Source organism: Mobula hypostoma, chromosome 27 (assembly GCF_963921235.1).
Source record: "Mobula hypostoma chromosome 27, sMobHyp1.1, whole genome shotgun sequence".
NCBI lineage: Eukaryota > Metazoa > Chordata > Chondrichthyes > Myliobatiformes > Myliobatidae > Mobula > Mobula hypostoma.
Window position 1 is genome coordinate 6,163,616 of NC_086123.1, and position 16,010 is coordinate 6,179,625.

At 43.3% G+C, this 16,010-nt stretch overlaps 1 protein-coding gene across 2 annotated transcripts in view; it reads left to right on the plus strand.

Moving 5' to 3' along the window:
• The window catches only part of susd2 (sushi domain containing 2), a 106,364-nt gene that overhangs the window by 39,093 nt on the left and 51,261 nt on the right, over nt 1–16,010 (plus strand). For both annotated transcript variants that reach the window (XM_063034424.1, XM_063034425.1), the window contains exons 5-8: nt 2,967–3,134; nt 3,802–3,976; nt 10,881–11,082; nt 12,732–12,817. In XM_063034424.1, coding sequence (XP_062890494.1) covers nt 2,967–3,134; nt 3,802–3,976; nt 10,881–11,082; nt 12,732–12,817 — 631 coding nt within the window. The remainder of the gene's footprint in view (nt 1–2,966; nt 3,135–3,801; nt 3,977–10,880; nt 11,083–12,731; nt 12,818–16,010) is intronic.

Here is a 16,010-nt window from a genome sequence, read left to right on the forward strand (position 1 = left end):
TGATGCTATGTCTTAGTTTGGAGAAAATTAGAAGTCGAACCTTTGAACCTTTATTTGATTTTGAGAAAAGATGGGGCTCATTTGCTCGTTATTATCATTTGAGTTAATTGATATAATTTTTCCACGATCTAATTGTAAATTTTGTAGTGTATTTTCTTTTCTTCCTGGCAGTTTGATGTTTATTTTTAGAAGCTTTTTGTATGACACATGACTCCGGGGTTGTACACCTAATGGGTTCTTTTTTTTCTCACTTTTCTGCTTAGTAGGTTTTTTTTGTTATCACCAAATTTTTTTTTTCAATCTTTAAGATAATGTTTTTTGTTTTTGAGGCATTGTAAATGTTGTTACTTCAATGTACTCGTGTTATTTTTGTTGTATAATATAACAATAAAACGATTTGAAAAGGAAGATGGTGCTGAAGACAAAGTCTTTAGACATGCACTCCATGTGATATTGATCCAGGCACTGCTATGCAGTAAGCAGATAATGGTTTCTAGTTGTGATTTGCAACTGGTATACTAATGATGGTGGTCCCTTGTCGGCTTTAATGCAACCAGTTGGGCGTTTTGTGTGCAACTTGTTGCTTTTAAGATGTAATATCTTAATTCTACAAATTAAAATCTGTGTGATACTTTGTAGCAGCTTTCACAATTTCAAAGGCTTGGTCATCTGATTGACTACCTTCAGCATCAGGCTCCTGAACCAATGTGGATAAATTCACTCACCTAAACTGTGGACTGATTCCTCAACCTGTGGACTCACTTTCAACAACTCTAACACTCACATTTTCAGTATTATTTATCTGTCTATCTATTTATCTATCTATCTATGTATCTATCTATCTATCTTCCTTGATCCTCGATGTAATCCGAGCTTAATCATAAAAAAATTTACAATGACCATTTAGCTTACCAACTAGGTTGTCTTTGGACTGAGGGAGGAAACTGGAGCATGTGGAGGAAACCCACGAGTTTATGGGGAGAACATACCAACGCCTTACAGGAGGCAGCGGGAATTGAACTGGCGTCGCTGGTACTGTAAGCTGTTGTACTAACCACTGTGCTATCGTGCTGCCCAATTTGCACACTCCAAACACAAGAAAATCTGCAGATGCTGGAAATCCAGAGCGACACACACAAAATGCTGGAGAAACTCAGAAGATCAGGCTTGGAAAAGAGTAAACAGTCAACGTTCCGGGCCGAGACCCTTCTTTAGGACTTTAGTGCGTTTGTTGTTCGTCAATCTTTGTGTGCAGTTTTTGATCAATTCTATTGTACTTCTCTGTTCTACTTTGAATGCCTGGAAGGAATGAACTTGAAAGTGGTACATAATGGTGACATGTATTTACTTTAATAATAAATTTACTTTGAACTTTGAAGTTCAAACTTCAGAAGTCAGTTTTGGCAGTTTAGACATTATTTAAAGCCCACAGTGAAGGAATAGTGCTAACATTAACAGTTGAAGTACCCATGTGTTGGGGTCCTCAGCAGTCACCTGATAATCTACTATTGGAGGAATTAATATTGTGATGAAATACCATGTAAAATAGTTTGGGACCAGGAGGCACAGATGTACATGACTCTATTTGCAGATGCTCTTCAGAAACACTGGTTTAGCTATGAAGGTATCAACAATGAGAGGTAATGGGACCTAGAGTCGAAATGGTTCAGACCCTATTATGAACCCACAAATACATTAATAAGTTGCACAGAATGCAGTCTAGCTTTCATAACAACTGCCAGACTTGGTACTTCTAATGAAATGCTAAATCTACACTTATTTTATGACATGGGCCATCTCTCCTCTTCATTCTGATGTTGTTCTGCTCCAGAAGCCCTATTGGGTTGAATCATGTTGAACCTGACTCAAAGTGGACTCTGAACGGAGGGTGGGCCTATGGCAGGAGTCAAAGGACTTTGAGTTAGTTTCAAATTTCACTGGGAATATAGGGTATATTTTAAACTAATTGGAAATTATTAAAGGAATAAATTCAATTAAAACACCATACAATGCTAACAAATAATTAAAAGCCCTGACCTAAGGTAAAGAAATACAGGCACTTACTTGAATTTGGAAATCAAAATGGTGGCATCCGTTAGTCTCACGGGACCATGGATCTGCACCTGGAAAGTCTTGCTTCAGTTGTGCTGTCGCTGTGAGGCGATGCTGGAGTGTCCTCTCCAGGGCACGAAATACATTGCTGATATTGGGAATTTGAACAAAAACCAGAAACGACTGGAAACTGTTGGCAGGACAGACAGTATAAGTGGAGAAAAAAACAGAGCTTCCAGTTTGGGACCATTCGACTTACCTGCACTCACCTTTCTCGTTGGTCTTGTAGACAACTATTCTTTTCAGAGCATCAATACTTTGCTGCTGAGCTCCGTGACGGATGTACATCGGGGCAGGCAGTTGGATACACTGGGGTCTGATCTTCAGCTCTTCTTGAAGTATAGCTGATCATGAGATAAGATGAGCCTTGAACTACTGACCGTTGATGCTCCAATTCAGGCCAAGATTTCTTCAATTAAAGAATAATATTCTTTAATAGGAGATATTAATTTCTAATATGAATTAATAATATTCTTTCACCAGATCCTCCAGAGAGTACTGAGGGACAGAGAGGCCTTGGTGTATGAAAGTGGCAACACAGTTAGATCAGCTGGTTAAGAAGAGACACACAATACCTCCCTTCATTAATCAGGGCATGAAATATAAGAGCAGGGGAATATCAAGTACATGATATGTTATCAGAACTCTGATCACCCAGTGTCCATGCTCCTAGAGAGGAGCCCAACTCTTAAGGAGTGTTGGGGGAGACAGTTGAAATGTTGATGTTGGAGACTTGTCAGGAATATATGTTCTCTGTGAGTGTAGTCTCCCTGTCTTTATGGCGATGTCCAGCATTAACTGCCATCCGTAAACTATTTTTAACTCTTCTCTGTTGATCCTCCTCAAACCTGCAGTGCATCACGGCAAATTTCCAGACTCGAAGAAATGCGTTTTACAGAATGGAACCAAATGGCAGTACTACGGTACGCCTGGTGTCACCGGGACCCTAACGCTGAATTGGAACCGTTCGTTACTCCCAAGCAAATTTCTAAAAGTTGAGCTCTGGGGTTACATAGAAAATGGTAAGTGATCATTTTGTGTGGTGTAGTCGGATTAGGATTGTACACGTTCCAGAACGTCAGAATCAGCATCCTGATTGTGACCTTAGATGCAATTGTACCTTTACCTCTCACATGTAGGTTCCTACCAGGATCTCCTGAGTCCTCCCAGATCCCAAAGATGGACGGATTGGTTGATTAGTAGATTAATTGGCCACTGTGTACGTATTGGAATAACTTACAGGGACCTAGGCATGGGAATGGAATGGTGGGATTGCTTATAGGCTGCACGATGTCTTTCTACCTCAGAAGGGAATCAAGATAAAATGGGCGATTCCCACTCTGCTCCACTTGTGGGACAGCTATAGCAGCCAACCCTTCCACTTAGACGGGCAGCTTATCATTCCAAACCGCCTGAATCTTCACTCACAGCTCAACAATACAATCCCAGTCGCAGAGATTGGGACCATTAGCTTGCAGGTGAACTTTGCTGGCAGCAATCTGGTGGTGGTCAAAATGCTACAGACTGCAGATTTTAAGCAAATCTCTATTACACATATAATGAAATCCTTTGGTCTTTAAATTCAGGGCAATGGCACTTCGGTTTACAAACTTTACATGGGAAATGAGTGATCTTGTAAATGTAATTTGAAATAGCTCCCTCTCACTGCTTGCGTACGTGTTCTGCCAGGTACACCTTATTCAGATTCCTGGATGGGGAATTGGACGTACCTGTACTCAATTGGAGAAAATGTTCAAAACAATGGGACATTCACTTTCACCCCCAAATCTGCTGCAGAAAAATATTTGCAATGGGAAATTGGAATGTTACGGCTCATTGACCAGAAGGAAAAAGCTGGTGCGCTGTGAGTATTAACTTATCTTGTCATTGGTGTTGGTATGATCAGAGGTTTTCAAGAGTACAAGCTGTCCCCAGGTTCCAAATGCCCAACTTATGGGCACCCATTCATATAAATAAGCTCCCATAATATCATTAAATTCAAAAGTGTGACATATATACATGTGTTGATTCCTACATTTGGCACAACTAGTTTTCTTTCTCTGCCCTTTCAACAATTGTACCTTTTCATCAGCCTTTGATGTCATTCATGTGGAGATATGTATTTTCTCATTTATGGACAAATTGACTTATGAGTGTTTATGAAAATGGAATCTGTTCATTACCCAGTGAGGGCTTTTACCTGGATGATAAGCTTGTGTTGCAGTCAATAGTGATTTTCAATTTCTGTTCAATAAAACTAATCAAAGCATCGAACTGCACTCAGAGGCCAGGCCTTGAACAGCAGTCAAAGAATGTTGAGTTATTTCAGAATGTCTCTAAATGTTAAAAGTATATCAAAACTATTCATGTACTTTTTGGTATATTATTCATTTTTGATTTAAAAAAATAGCATTTTTTAACTAAATTAAAAAATGACAAAAAGAAATCAGTTTAATTAAAACACCATAAATACTCATAAATAATTTTAAAAAATTAACATGCATTTCAGAAATCATAAGAGTGCAGGTACAGGAAAACTAAAATTAAAAAAAAACTCATCAAGTTGGGCAGCATCTGTGGAGAGTGAAGCCAATTAAGTAACCAGACAGATGAGAGTGCTGATCAATCCAGTCAAAGTTGCTGCAAAATTCAAACTTTGACTAATATCTTTACTTTCCTTTACATTCCAGAGGCAGCTTTTAAGGAGGTGTATCATAGGAGCTGCTCCTGGTTTTATTGGGAAATTTTCCAGCAATGTATTATGCAAACCCCACTTAATGATTTGCTTGATAATATCATCTCTCATTTATCTATGTTGGATCTAAACAATGGGATCTTTTGAGTATACAAAGTTATAAAGATTAAAATCAGCTCCATATCAGTTAACTATCAGCTACAATCTTGGAAACCATCTCTTCCTTGTGATTATATTGCAGAATTTATCTTTCTTTCAGTGTCACCACTGGGTAGTTGGTAGCACTCTCAGTTTTGAGTCAGAAAGATGTGGGTTCGAGCCCCACTTTCCAGAGATTTGAGCCCACATTCCAGCTGGTAGAAGCTGAAGCCAGTGGTTGTCTGTAAGTCCATGAACTTATTGTAGGCATTGGCTCTGGTATAATGAGAGGTTCTCAACTGTCATCCAGCCTCTACTTCTTCAGGAAGCTGAAGAAATTTAGCATGTTCCCACGGAATCAATCCCCCATAAAAACATTCTGTCTGAATGTTTAACAGCTTGGTATCGTAACTGCTCAGCAGTGACTGCAAGAAACTGCAGAGTTGTGGAATACATTCAATGGCCACTTTATCAGGTAAACATTCTACCTGCTTGTTAATGCAAATATCTAACCAACCAATCATATGGCAACAACTCAATGCATAAAAGCATACAGACATGGTCAAGAGGTTCAGTTGTTGTTCAGACCAAACAATAAGAGTGGGGAAGAAACGTGATCTAAGTGACATGGACCGTGGAATGATTGTTGGTGACAGACACAGTGATTTGAGTACCTCATAAACTGCTGACCTCCTGAGATTTTCACGCACAACTGTCACTAAAACTTTAAGAGAATGCTGTGAAAAACACAAAAAAAACATCCAGTAAATTGCAGTTCTGTGGGCAAAAGTGCCTTGTTAATGAGAGAGGTCAGAGGAGAATAGCCAGACTGGTTCAAGGTGACAGGAAAGCAACTGTAAACTCAACTAACCAGGTGTTACAACACTGGTGTGCAGAAGAGCATCTCTGAATGCACAACACATCAAACCTTGATGTGGATGGTCTACAGCAGCAGAAGACCATGAACATACACTCAGCGGCCAATTTATTAGGTAAAGAGGTTACCTAATAAAGTTGTCACTGATTGTAGTTCATCACAGGAACCTGCCTCCCCTGCAAGGTCATAAGAAGGTTGATTGTGAGGCCAAGAGTCCATCACATCATACAAGAGGTTTGTTCAAGTTGTTTAGGATGCCTCTAACTGTCTACATTTCCAGTGTGACATACTGCGTCCGGTACGCCCGGTGTGGCCTTCTATACATTGGTGAGATCCAACGCAGACTGGGAGGCCGTTTCGCTGAATACCTACGCTCTGTCGGCCAGAGAAAGCAGGATCTCCCAGTGGCCACCCATTTTAATTCCACGTCCCATTCCCATTCTGATATGTCTATCCACAGCCTCCTCTACTGTCAAGATGAAGCCACACTCAGGTTGGAGGAACAACACCTTGTATTCCGTCTGGGTAGCCTCCAACCTGATGGCATGAACATTGATTTCTCTAACTTCCGTTAATGCCCCTCCTCCCCTTCTTACCCCATCCCTTAGTTTTTTTTCTCCCCCACTTTTTTTTCTTCTCTCTCTGTCATTCTCACAATCACTCCTTGCCACTGGGCTCCCTGCCCCCTTTCTTCTCCCTAGGCCTCCCGTCGCATGATCCTCCCCCTTCTCCAACTCTGTATCCCTTTTGCCAATCAACTTTCCATCTCTTAGTTTCTTCCCTCCCCCTCCTGTTTTCTCCTATCATTTTGGATCGCCGCCTCCCCATCCCACTTTCAAATCTCTTACTATCTCTTCTTTCAGTTAGTCCTGACGAAAGGTCGACTGTACCTCTTCCTGTGGATGCTGCCTGGCCTGCTGCATTCCACCAGCATTTTGTGTGTGTTGTCTACATTTCTGGCTGCCTCAGTAATGCAGCTGGGATACTCAAAGACCTCACCCATTCCAGACATTCTCTCATCTCCCCTCTCCCATCGGGCAGAAGATACAGAAATCTGAAAGCACGTACCACCAGACCCAAGGACAGCTTCTATCCCACTGTTATCATCTCTTGTACAATAAGGTGGACTCACAGTTTGCCTCCTTATGATCTTGCACCTCATCATTTACCTGCATTGCACTTTTTGCTAGGTTTTACATTTTATTCTGCATTGTTATTGTTTTACCATATTCTAGCTCAATGATTTGATCTGAATGTACAATATGTGAGATAAGCTTTACCCCCCGTGAAGATGCACCATGGTAGCACCCAAAAAAATTTCCCGGTTGGCAATCACACTCGGAAGAAAGAAGTTGACTTTTATTTTATTGAGATACAGCATGGTGTAGGCACTTCTGGCCCAATGAGCCATGTCTCCCAACAACCCTCAAGTAACCCTAGTCTGATCACGGGACAATTCACAATGACTAATTAACTTGCCACATCTTTGGACTGTGCGAGGAAACTTGGAAGTTGTTTGTTTGGGCTCAGGCAGCACACGGTGACTGAACCCAGCTGAGGAAGCAGACAAAGGAGCCAAATCAGATGAAATGCCCTCATCTTGTCAACTGAAGAGAAAGTGGGGACCTCTCTCCTAATGTTTATCCTTCAGCTCAGTCATTTTACGTCTCCTATAAATGCTAGGATCACTCTGTTTTGTTGTTTGTAGGATGTAGATGGGTGAATGTTGTGTTCTGTACACTAGAGAAGTACTAAGTGACTGGAAAATACTCTGAACCATTTTGTGGTTGTGAAAGCTCTTTCTTCGTTTTCTATCTGCTCTATATGTCAACCCTATCTCAACTCTGCGGAAATTGTTTGTTCTCGGGGATTTCCAGTTTTTCCAGTTACCTTATAGCTACAGTGGAAGAGGAAATTAATATTGGCACAAAATGAATGCATGAACAATACATATTAAAGTCTATAATGGTGGAACAATCTCATCAGATCATCAGTCCCTGGCATTAGACTGGTTTAAATCCTGGAGTGAAAGGTGAGAAGTTTGTCAAGGGAGCAATTAGGTATGCATTTGTGTTGGCCAGTGGTTAGTGGGCACCTTGAGTGAAATGATTTTTCTTTATTTTCTCTTGAATTGCAAGTTCCCAGGGTTAAAGTTCCCTCAATTCTGCTGATTGAGACTTTTGTTCAGTAGACACGAGGAGTTCTGGCGGGGTTGGTGAATTGTGATACATCCTTGTGACATTATAAAAGTGGAACCAAAGACACTGTAGAGATTTACCCAGCTTCTACCTGGTTGTTGCTGGTATCACTAAGCAAACCTTGGATGGTAACTATTACAACTTCATTGGAAAGTCTGGTGGTTCTGTCCATGTTAGAGTGAAGAGTTTTGACCGCTCTCATCTGATACTACACCGTGGCTGGGCTCAGGAGAGGACTGGTGCAACTGGCCAACACTTGCATGCTGGAAAGGATGGATTCCACACGAAGACAAGAACAAAGCTGAGATGACTTTTTATCTGGCATCTGAGGTGGATTGGTTAGATTCATGAAGTCATAGAGTTGTACAATGTGATAACAGGCCCACCACACCAACTTGTCCATGCCAAGCGTAGCTCTGTAAGAGCTAGTCTCATTGCGTGCATTTGTGTTGTTTTAGGCACTGCCTGTGGTCTGCCACATTATGGTCCTCTCCTGAGACTTCTGGGAGCAGAACTAATGCACAAATACTCCCTCCAGTGATCTGACCTATAAGTCCCAGTCTTATGGCACAGAAACAGGCCCTTCAGCTCATTGCATCCATACTGTTCTCATTGCACAGCTACACTAATCCATATGCTACCTTAGGACTGCATTCTTCTATATCCTGCCTATTTAAGTGTCACTCTGCATGCCCTTAAAATGTAGTAAGTGTAGTACGTTAATGTAGTGAGTGATGGTTTCATCTTGGCCTGGTTGCAATCCACCTGCTGACTCATCATGTCCCTAAACTATCCTTTGCCCCTACCAGTGCCAATGACCTGGATTGGCAGAAATAACTGCCAGAGCCATTGATGCAATCTCTTCCTCCTCTTTGGAATGGGGAACCCCTGCTGTAAAGCAGGAATCCACGGACCCCTTTCTTAATGGTATCGGTCCATGGCATAAAAAAGGTTGGGAACCCCTGCTGTAAAGTATAAGGAAGTGGCAAAGGCAAAGAGAATGATGGGTAGGAGGGAGACAGGATGTGAAATGGAGGGTCAGAAATGATCTCAGATCCAGTGCTGGACATTGGCTCTCTGGTGATTGAGCCATAATGACTACGGATTAAAGATCAACTTTAACTGGCCGTTTTCATTTACATGTATTTGGGATTTGCTGTGGTGTGTTGGTGCGACATGCGACAAAAACAACAGTACTCAACAATTATGAAGAATAACAATAAAACTGGAGGATAATGTACAGATATGGAATAAAACAGTGGAGGGAGGAGAAGATGGCGACGCGACGCAGCGCGCGCAGCTGCTCCAAATGATATTGTATTTGTGAAGCAGGATGCCGTGCACAATCCTGATTTGATGGAGATGGACGTGAGAAGCACGGAGGAACATCTGAAGAAACTTCTCAAATGCCCACTTCGTTGCCGTTGCTACTGTGCGATCGAGAATCTCCGGAGGGAAGGCCCTAAATCCTTGGCTTTGCCTATTGCCTGTTGCCGGGGCCAGGGTCGAAGTGCTCGGCTGAGATGGTGCTCGGTGCTCGGCGTCGGAGGGCTGGTCGGAGGCTCGGAGTTTTCGGGCGGACGCGGAGACGGACTGTGGTCGGATGCTTCCAGGATGCTGCATCGGCAAGTTGGTGGCGCTGGAGGTTCACCGTCTGCGTGAGATGATGGGACTTTCGAGAGACTTTGAGACTTTTACTGTGCCCACGGTCTGTTCTTATCAAATTACGGTATTGCTTTGCACTGTTGTAACTATATGTTATAATTATATGGTTTTTGTCAGCTTTTCAGTCTTGGTTTGTCATGTGTTTCTGTGATATCACTCTGGAAAAACATTGTATCATTTCTTAATGCATGCATTAATAAATGACAATAAAAGAAGACTGCGTGTCCTCACAATCTAAATCTAAAAATCTAAATGTGTATAAATACATAAATACCAAAACTTATTTCCAATGTGTGGATAGTCAGAGGCTTTTTCCCAGGGCTGAAATGGTTGCCACAAGAGGACACAGGTTTAAGGTGCTGGGGAGTAGGTACAGAGGAGATGTCAGGGGTAAGTTTTTTACGCAGAGAGTGGTGAGTGCGTGGAATGGGCTGCCGGCAACGGTGGTGGAGGCGGATACGATAGGGTCTTTTAAGAGACTTTTGGATAGGTACATGGTGCTTAATAAAATAGAGGGCCCTATAGTAGCTTCTATAGTAACTTCTATACCTACTTCCAAGCACCTTAAAGCTGTGCCTCTCATGTTAGCCATTTCAGCCCTGGGAAAAAACCTCTTGACTATCCACATGATCAATGCCTCTCATCAGCTTATACACCTCTATCAGGTCACCTCTCATCCTCTGTCTCTCCAAGGAGAAAAGGCCAAGTTCACTCAACCTATTCTCATAAGGCATGCTCCCCAATCCAGGCAAAATCCTCTCTCTTGTTTCTGCTCCCGAGATGCCCAATGCTTCCTCCATGGTGGGAGAGAACCCTTATCACCCCTTCTTCTTTAAGAGGGGCAAGTAAGAGGTAAATGAGTTCTGTTTGTTCTGGCTGGTGTCTGTGACTCGTGAAGCTCTTCACATTTAGTGTGTGCAAGTGGAGAAAACATCACGATTGGCATTTTCCAGCTAGTCACGTATGAGCGTGTCGTCGGCGTCATGGCTATCCCTCGAGGTCGAGGGTGATGGTCTACATTATTTACAAATGGAACTTGAACAAAATGACATAAATGCAATGCACCAATCCATTTTAGTTTCTGCTTTCTTGCAAAAATAATTTATAGGCAACTGCCTCTGTGCTTTCTATTGTTTTGAGCTGTTTACAGAGGAAGAAGATAAGCTGATGGTTGTGGTATTTTGTTTTGGCTCAGGAACGTGAGAGCAGTGTGGAGTCCAAGCCACGCTCTCGCCTGGCACTTGGGGGAGGATTTCCGAAGAGATTCTGCAGCCTGGGCAAAAGAGAAGTGCCTGGACTGGGTCAACCATGAAAAGACCCTTCCTGACTTCCTGTCGGAGATCGCAGATTGCCCGTGTACGCTGGCACAATCCAGAGCAGATACAGGTCGATTTCATGTAAGTGCGTTGTTTCACTGAGGTGAGGGCTAAAGAGATCTACTTTAATTTTCTTCTTAGCTGCCTGTACTCCCACATCTCTCTGCAGACTCATGGGGTGTCAGTCATCCACAGTGACTGCCCTTGCAACTTGAGCTCAGCTTCGTCATAATGTGAACTCCTTGGTTTCAATGACAGGAGACCCCCTGAAACTCTGTTGGAATTCTGACTAGCGAGAGGTTACCATATCTGCACCTACCCACTGCCTTGCTTGTTGTTTGATCTTGGGAACTATCTATGCTGCAAAACTTGTGGATAAAACTCTGTGATTTTTGATTTTAATGGCTCATCGTCACTTTCCAGGTCCATTCTGATGCCATCAAAATTGGACTTTCTCCTGTCCAGTTTTACATTGGCTCCCGATGTGGAGTTGAGGAGGGGGCGGGCTAGGACCAGAGGTCACAGTGTCAGAATACAAGGACATCTCTTTAGAACAGGGCTGAGGCAGAGTCTCTTTAGCTAGAGGGTGGTGAATCTGTGGAATTCTTTGCCACAAGCGGCTGTGGAGGCCAATAGGTTCGTGATTAGTAAGGATGTCAAAGATTACAGGGAGATGGCAGGAAAATGGGGTTGAGAGGGGTAATAATCAGTCATGGTGGAAAGGCAGAACAGACTTGATTTGCTGAATGGCCTAATTCTGCTCCTATGTCTTATGGTCTTATGGCTGGAGATTCTCGGCTTGACAGTGATGAGAGAAAAGTATTTCTAATTTCCTTTCTTTGTTTTGCCACTGTTCTTTCATTGTGCAGCAGTGTCCCAACAATGTCGGTCCTGACCTGCACCTAATCAAGATATGGATTGCATACTGTGGTGCAAACAGCCCTTTCAAATACAGCAACGTCACAGGGGAGACCAGGCAGTCAAAACAGTGACACGGAGGTGCAGCAGTTAGTGCTGCTAGTTCACCTCACCAGAGGAGGAGCACGTTCTCCCTGTGACAGCACCGGTTTCCTCCAGGGCCTCTGGCTTCCTCCACATCCCAAACGGGAGCTGGTAGAGTAATGGGCTGCTGTAAATTATAAGCATAAGACCACAAGACCAAGTAGCAGAATTAGGCTATTTAGCCCACTGAGTCTGCTTATCTATTCACCCACGGCTGATTTATTTTCCTGCTCAGCCCCATTCATCTGCCATCTCCCCATAACCTTTGATACCCTTACGAATTAAGAACCTATCAACCCTCGCTTGAAATATACCCAATGACCTGGTGGGTGGCAGGAGACAACAGAGGAAAGTTAATGAGTCTGTTAGAGAGGGATAACAGGGGAATAAGTGGGGAAAGGGGAATAATAGGATTGGGAGTCAGCATTGACTCAACGGGCTGAATGGCCTCCTGTGCGGTGAGGAATTGGAGAAAGAGAATGTGGAATGTATAGAGAAATCTTTTGAGTAATACCAATTTTTTTTCCTGAGAATGTTAGGGATGCTTTCAACAGAATTCACCTCAGGATTCTTTCTCCCTTAAGTGAAAGCTGGAACTGTGATCGGCTGTAGTCCTCATACCCACCATAGGACCGCAGGGACATTGACAGAGTTCTGCTGATGTTGGAGTAGTGGACGTGAGCTCAGAGTGAGGGAGGATTGACTGGTGGATCTCTTTTCTAATGCAGCCAGACTACGGGTGTGACATTGAACATGGGAGTGTGTGCACCTACCATCCTGGGGCTGTCCACTGCGTTCGAGCTATCCAAGCAAGGTAAGCTGAGGCCTGACTGTGTGTGTGATGTCAATCATAATTTTTGCTTTGCCGTTCAGCCGTTTGAGTGGGCAGTATGCCAAATACTCATCCAGCTCAGCTCCTGCCAGATTTGTCGGGTGGGGGGGGGGGCAATTTTGTCTCCTTCACCTCTTAGCTCCCGTTACAGGTGAGACTGGGGAGCGTCTGTCCAGTTCCTTGAGCACTAGTCGGCTGTAAGTTAGTTCTGTGATATCTAGAAGTGATTTAGGCTCCACATGATTACAGGTCTTCTGTTACTGATGAAAGCCATCGCCAGTTTGGCCTGTATTGGTGGCCTCACTCAGAGAGGCCTGGGTGCATGAGAAAAGACGCAGACCTCTTATTTTCTGAACCTGTCCTGCATTGATTTAGATCAAGCCCGGCGCGTCTCTGATGTTCAAAAACAGAGCACCAAAGGAACTCAGCAGTCAGGCAGCTTCTGTAGAGGCAGAAAGTGCCACCTTGAACTATTTATTTTTCCGGCAGCATAACGGTTAGTGTAATGCCTGCACCTTTGACCCTCTGAGCTCTTACAGAATTTTGTTTGTTTTTCTGGATTCTGGTATCTGCAATCTCTTTTGTTTGTATCCAGTGTTCCAAGGCAGTCAGAGCCAGTCTCTCCCGCGCTCTCTCTCTCCCTCTCGCTCTGAATGTGGGCATTTTCAAATACACAAGATCCTCTTGCACCTGTGGAGCGAACTTCCCACATTCTTGGGCGCAAAACTGCTTCGTGGCATGGCTCACAAATGACCTGTCCCTACTGGTGGGGTTTATGCCGCAACAAACCAGACACTGGAGGAACTCAGCAGGTCGGACAGCATCTATGGAGGGTGATGGACAGTCAGCCTATTCTGTATTCTCCCAGCAGAGGGAGCACTTTCCCCCTCCTCTGCCACATTCAATGCCCTCCTGATACCAGCAGCATGGATTTGAGCTTTTGCAATAACCCGACAGCTTTTCATGGCTGTTTTCTGTTGGGCCGTATACTGAAAAACGCATTGAATTCCATTTCTTAGCAAGTTGTATGAGAATTGAACTCCAGGTTGCAAATTCAATACCACAACCTGCTTTACATATTCTGGTAACGTCCTCCCCAACACTTCAACCCAATTAGAACTAAACTTGTTACTGAAACTTTCAATAGGGGGGTGGTTATATATGGCTCCTGGTATTTGCTTCAGAGCTGTGAGCTTCCTGTCTTTAAAGTAGTCAAGTATCTTGATCAGGCACTGTAGAGCTTTCAGCTGTTCACTATACTTTCCTAACATTTATTAAACTGCTAATGTTATCTGGGTGTCAAATGAAAACTGGCTGTCTGCTAGCAGTTCAGATCTACACGTCCATTGTGTCAATGTGGAATATTTTGTTCGAGTCGTAGTTCTGAGTCAGGACGCCACACCGTCTTGGATCTCCCACCACTTACCTAGATTACAGCAGTGGGTTCACGCCCAGTTCTGAAGTTCTTAGGAGCACACTTTGTTTTCATCGATGCAATGTATCCAACGCTGCTCATGGCCAATAAATACCTGAGATTTGGAACAGGAAGCAGGAGAAAGTTGTTTAAACTGATCTGATTTCTCACGGCCCTCATTTGAGATTTAATGTTTAGCATTTTTGAGTACTTTGTACAATAGGTGTCCCACTAATGTTATGTCCCTTTCTTTTTGCTTATTTCATTTTTACACATGTCTGAGCGGGTATGTTCTTGTTCATTTCATTGTTTGGTTTTGAAAATTTTTGAAAATAAAGTATAAAAAAAACTGATCTGTGATGTATCTGAATTCATATCAACACTTTACATTCCATCTGGGTAGCCTCCAACCTGACGGCCTGAACATCGACTTCTCTGACTTCCGCTAATGCCTCACCTCCTCCTCGTACCCCATCTGTTATTTATTTTTATACACACATTCTTTCTCTTACTCTCCTTTTTCTCCTCTGTCCCTCTGACTATACCCCTTGCCCATCCTCTGGGTTTTTCCCCCCTCCCCCTTTTCCTTGTCCCTGGGCCTTCTGTCCCATAATCCTCTCATATCCCCTTTGCCAATCACCTGTCCAGCTCTTGGCTCCATCCCTCCCCCTCCTGTCTTCTCCTATCATTTTGGATCTCCCCCTCCCCTTCCCACTTTCAAATCTCTTACTAGCTCTTCCTTCAGTTAGTCCTGTCGAAGGGTCTCGGCCTGAAACGTCGACTGTACCTCTTCCTAGAGATGCTGCCTGGCCTGCTGCACTCACCAGCAACTTTGATGTGTGTTGCTCATATCAAGAGTGGTGGTTGTGGCAGAAACTAAGTCGGTGATCAACAATGAATATCAGATATAGGAACAAGCCTCTAAATGTGAGAACAAGTGTGTGGAATATCGATACTAATGATGATTGATTGAGACTAAAGGTCTATTTCCCAATTATAATTTTCATGTTTTTTTTCTATCTGAGTATAGTGATTCAATGAAGCATTGGATGCCCACTCCTTCAGAGTCAGGGTCAGGTCCACTATCACTGACTGATGTTACAAAATTTGTTGTTTCGTGGCAGCAGTACACTGAAATACATAATATGTACTACAAGTTAAAATAAAACAAACAAAAATATATATACGTAATTAAATAAGCAATGTCACGGTGAGCACTGGCAATGACTGAACCCAGTGTGGAGGGACGGCAGACTCCCACGTAAAGACGGAAATAACAGGTTATACATGGCAATTCCAACAGAACTTTGGTGGCACGGCCAAGTTACGCTGCGAGACAAATCGTTTTCAACACAAGGACTCTGTAGTGAGTGCCAAACGGGAGTCCACATTGAATATCCACAGCATGCGGAAAACCCGTGCCAGTCACAGTTAACAACAAGATTAACCAGAAAGCGCCAGGGCTTAATGACTCTTGTTAAGGCAACAATTAGTAAATACAGGTGCTTGAAAGACCTAGAAGGCCAATGCACTGTGGTATGCTGCAGAGGCCCACAGGGCTCATGACAGTACCTTCCTCCCTAAGTCCAGCACCTGACGGCCCAGGGAGCCCCGGGGAACTTGGGATAGGGCTGGAAAAACTTGAGACAGACCTGATGCTCTTGAGACAGGGCTGGATAATTCAAAACAGACTTGATGCTCTCGAGATGGGGCTGGAAAATTTGAAACAGTGCATATAACTCAGGAACATTGCATGTGACT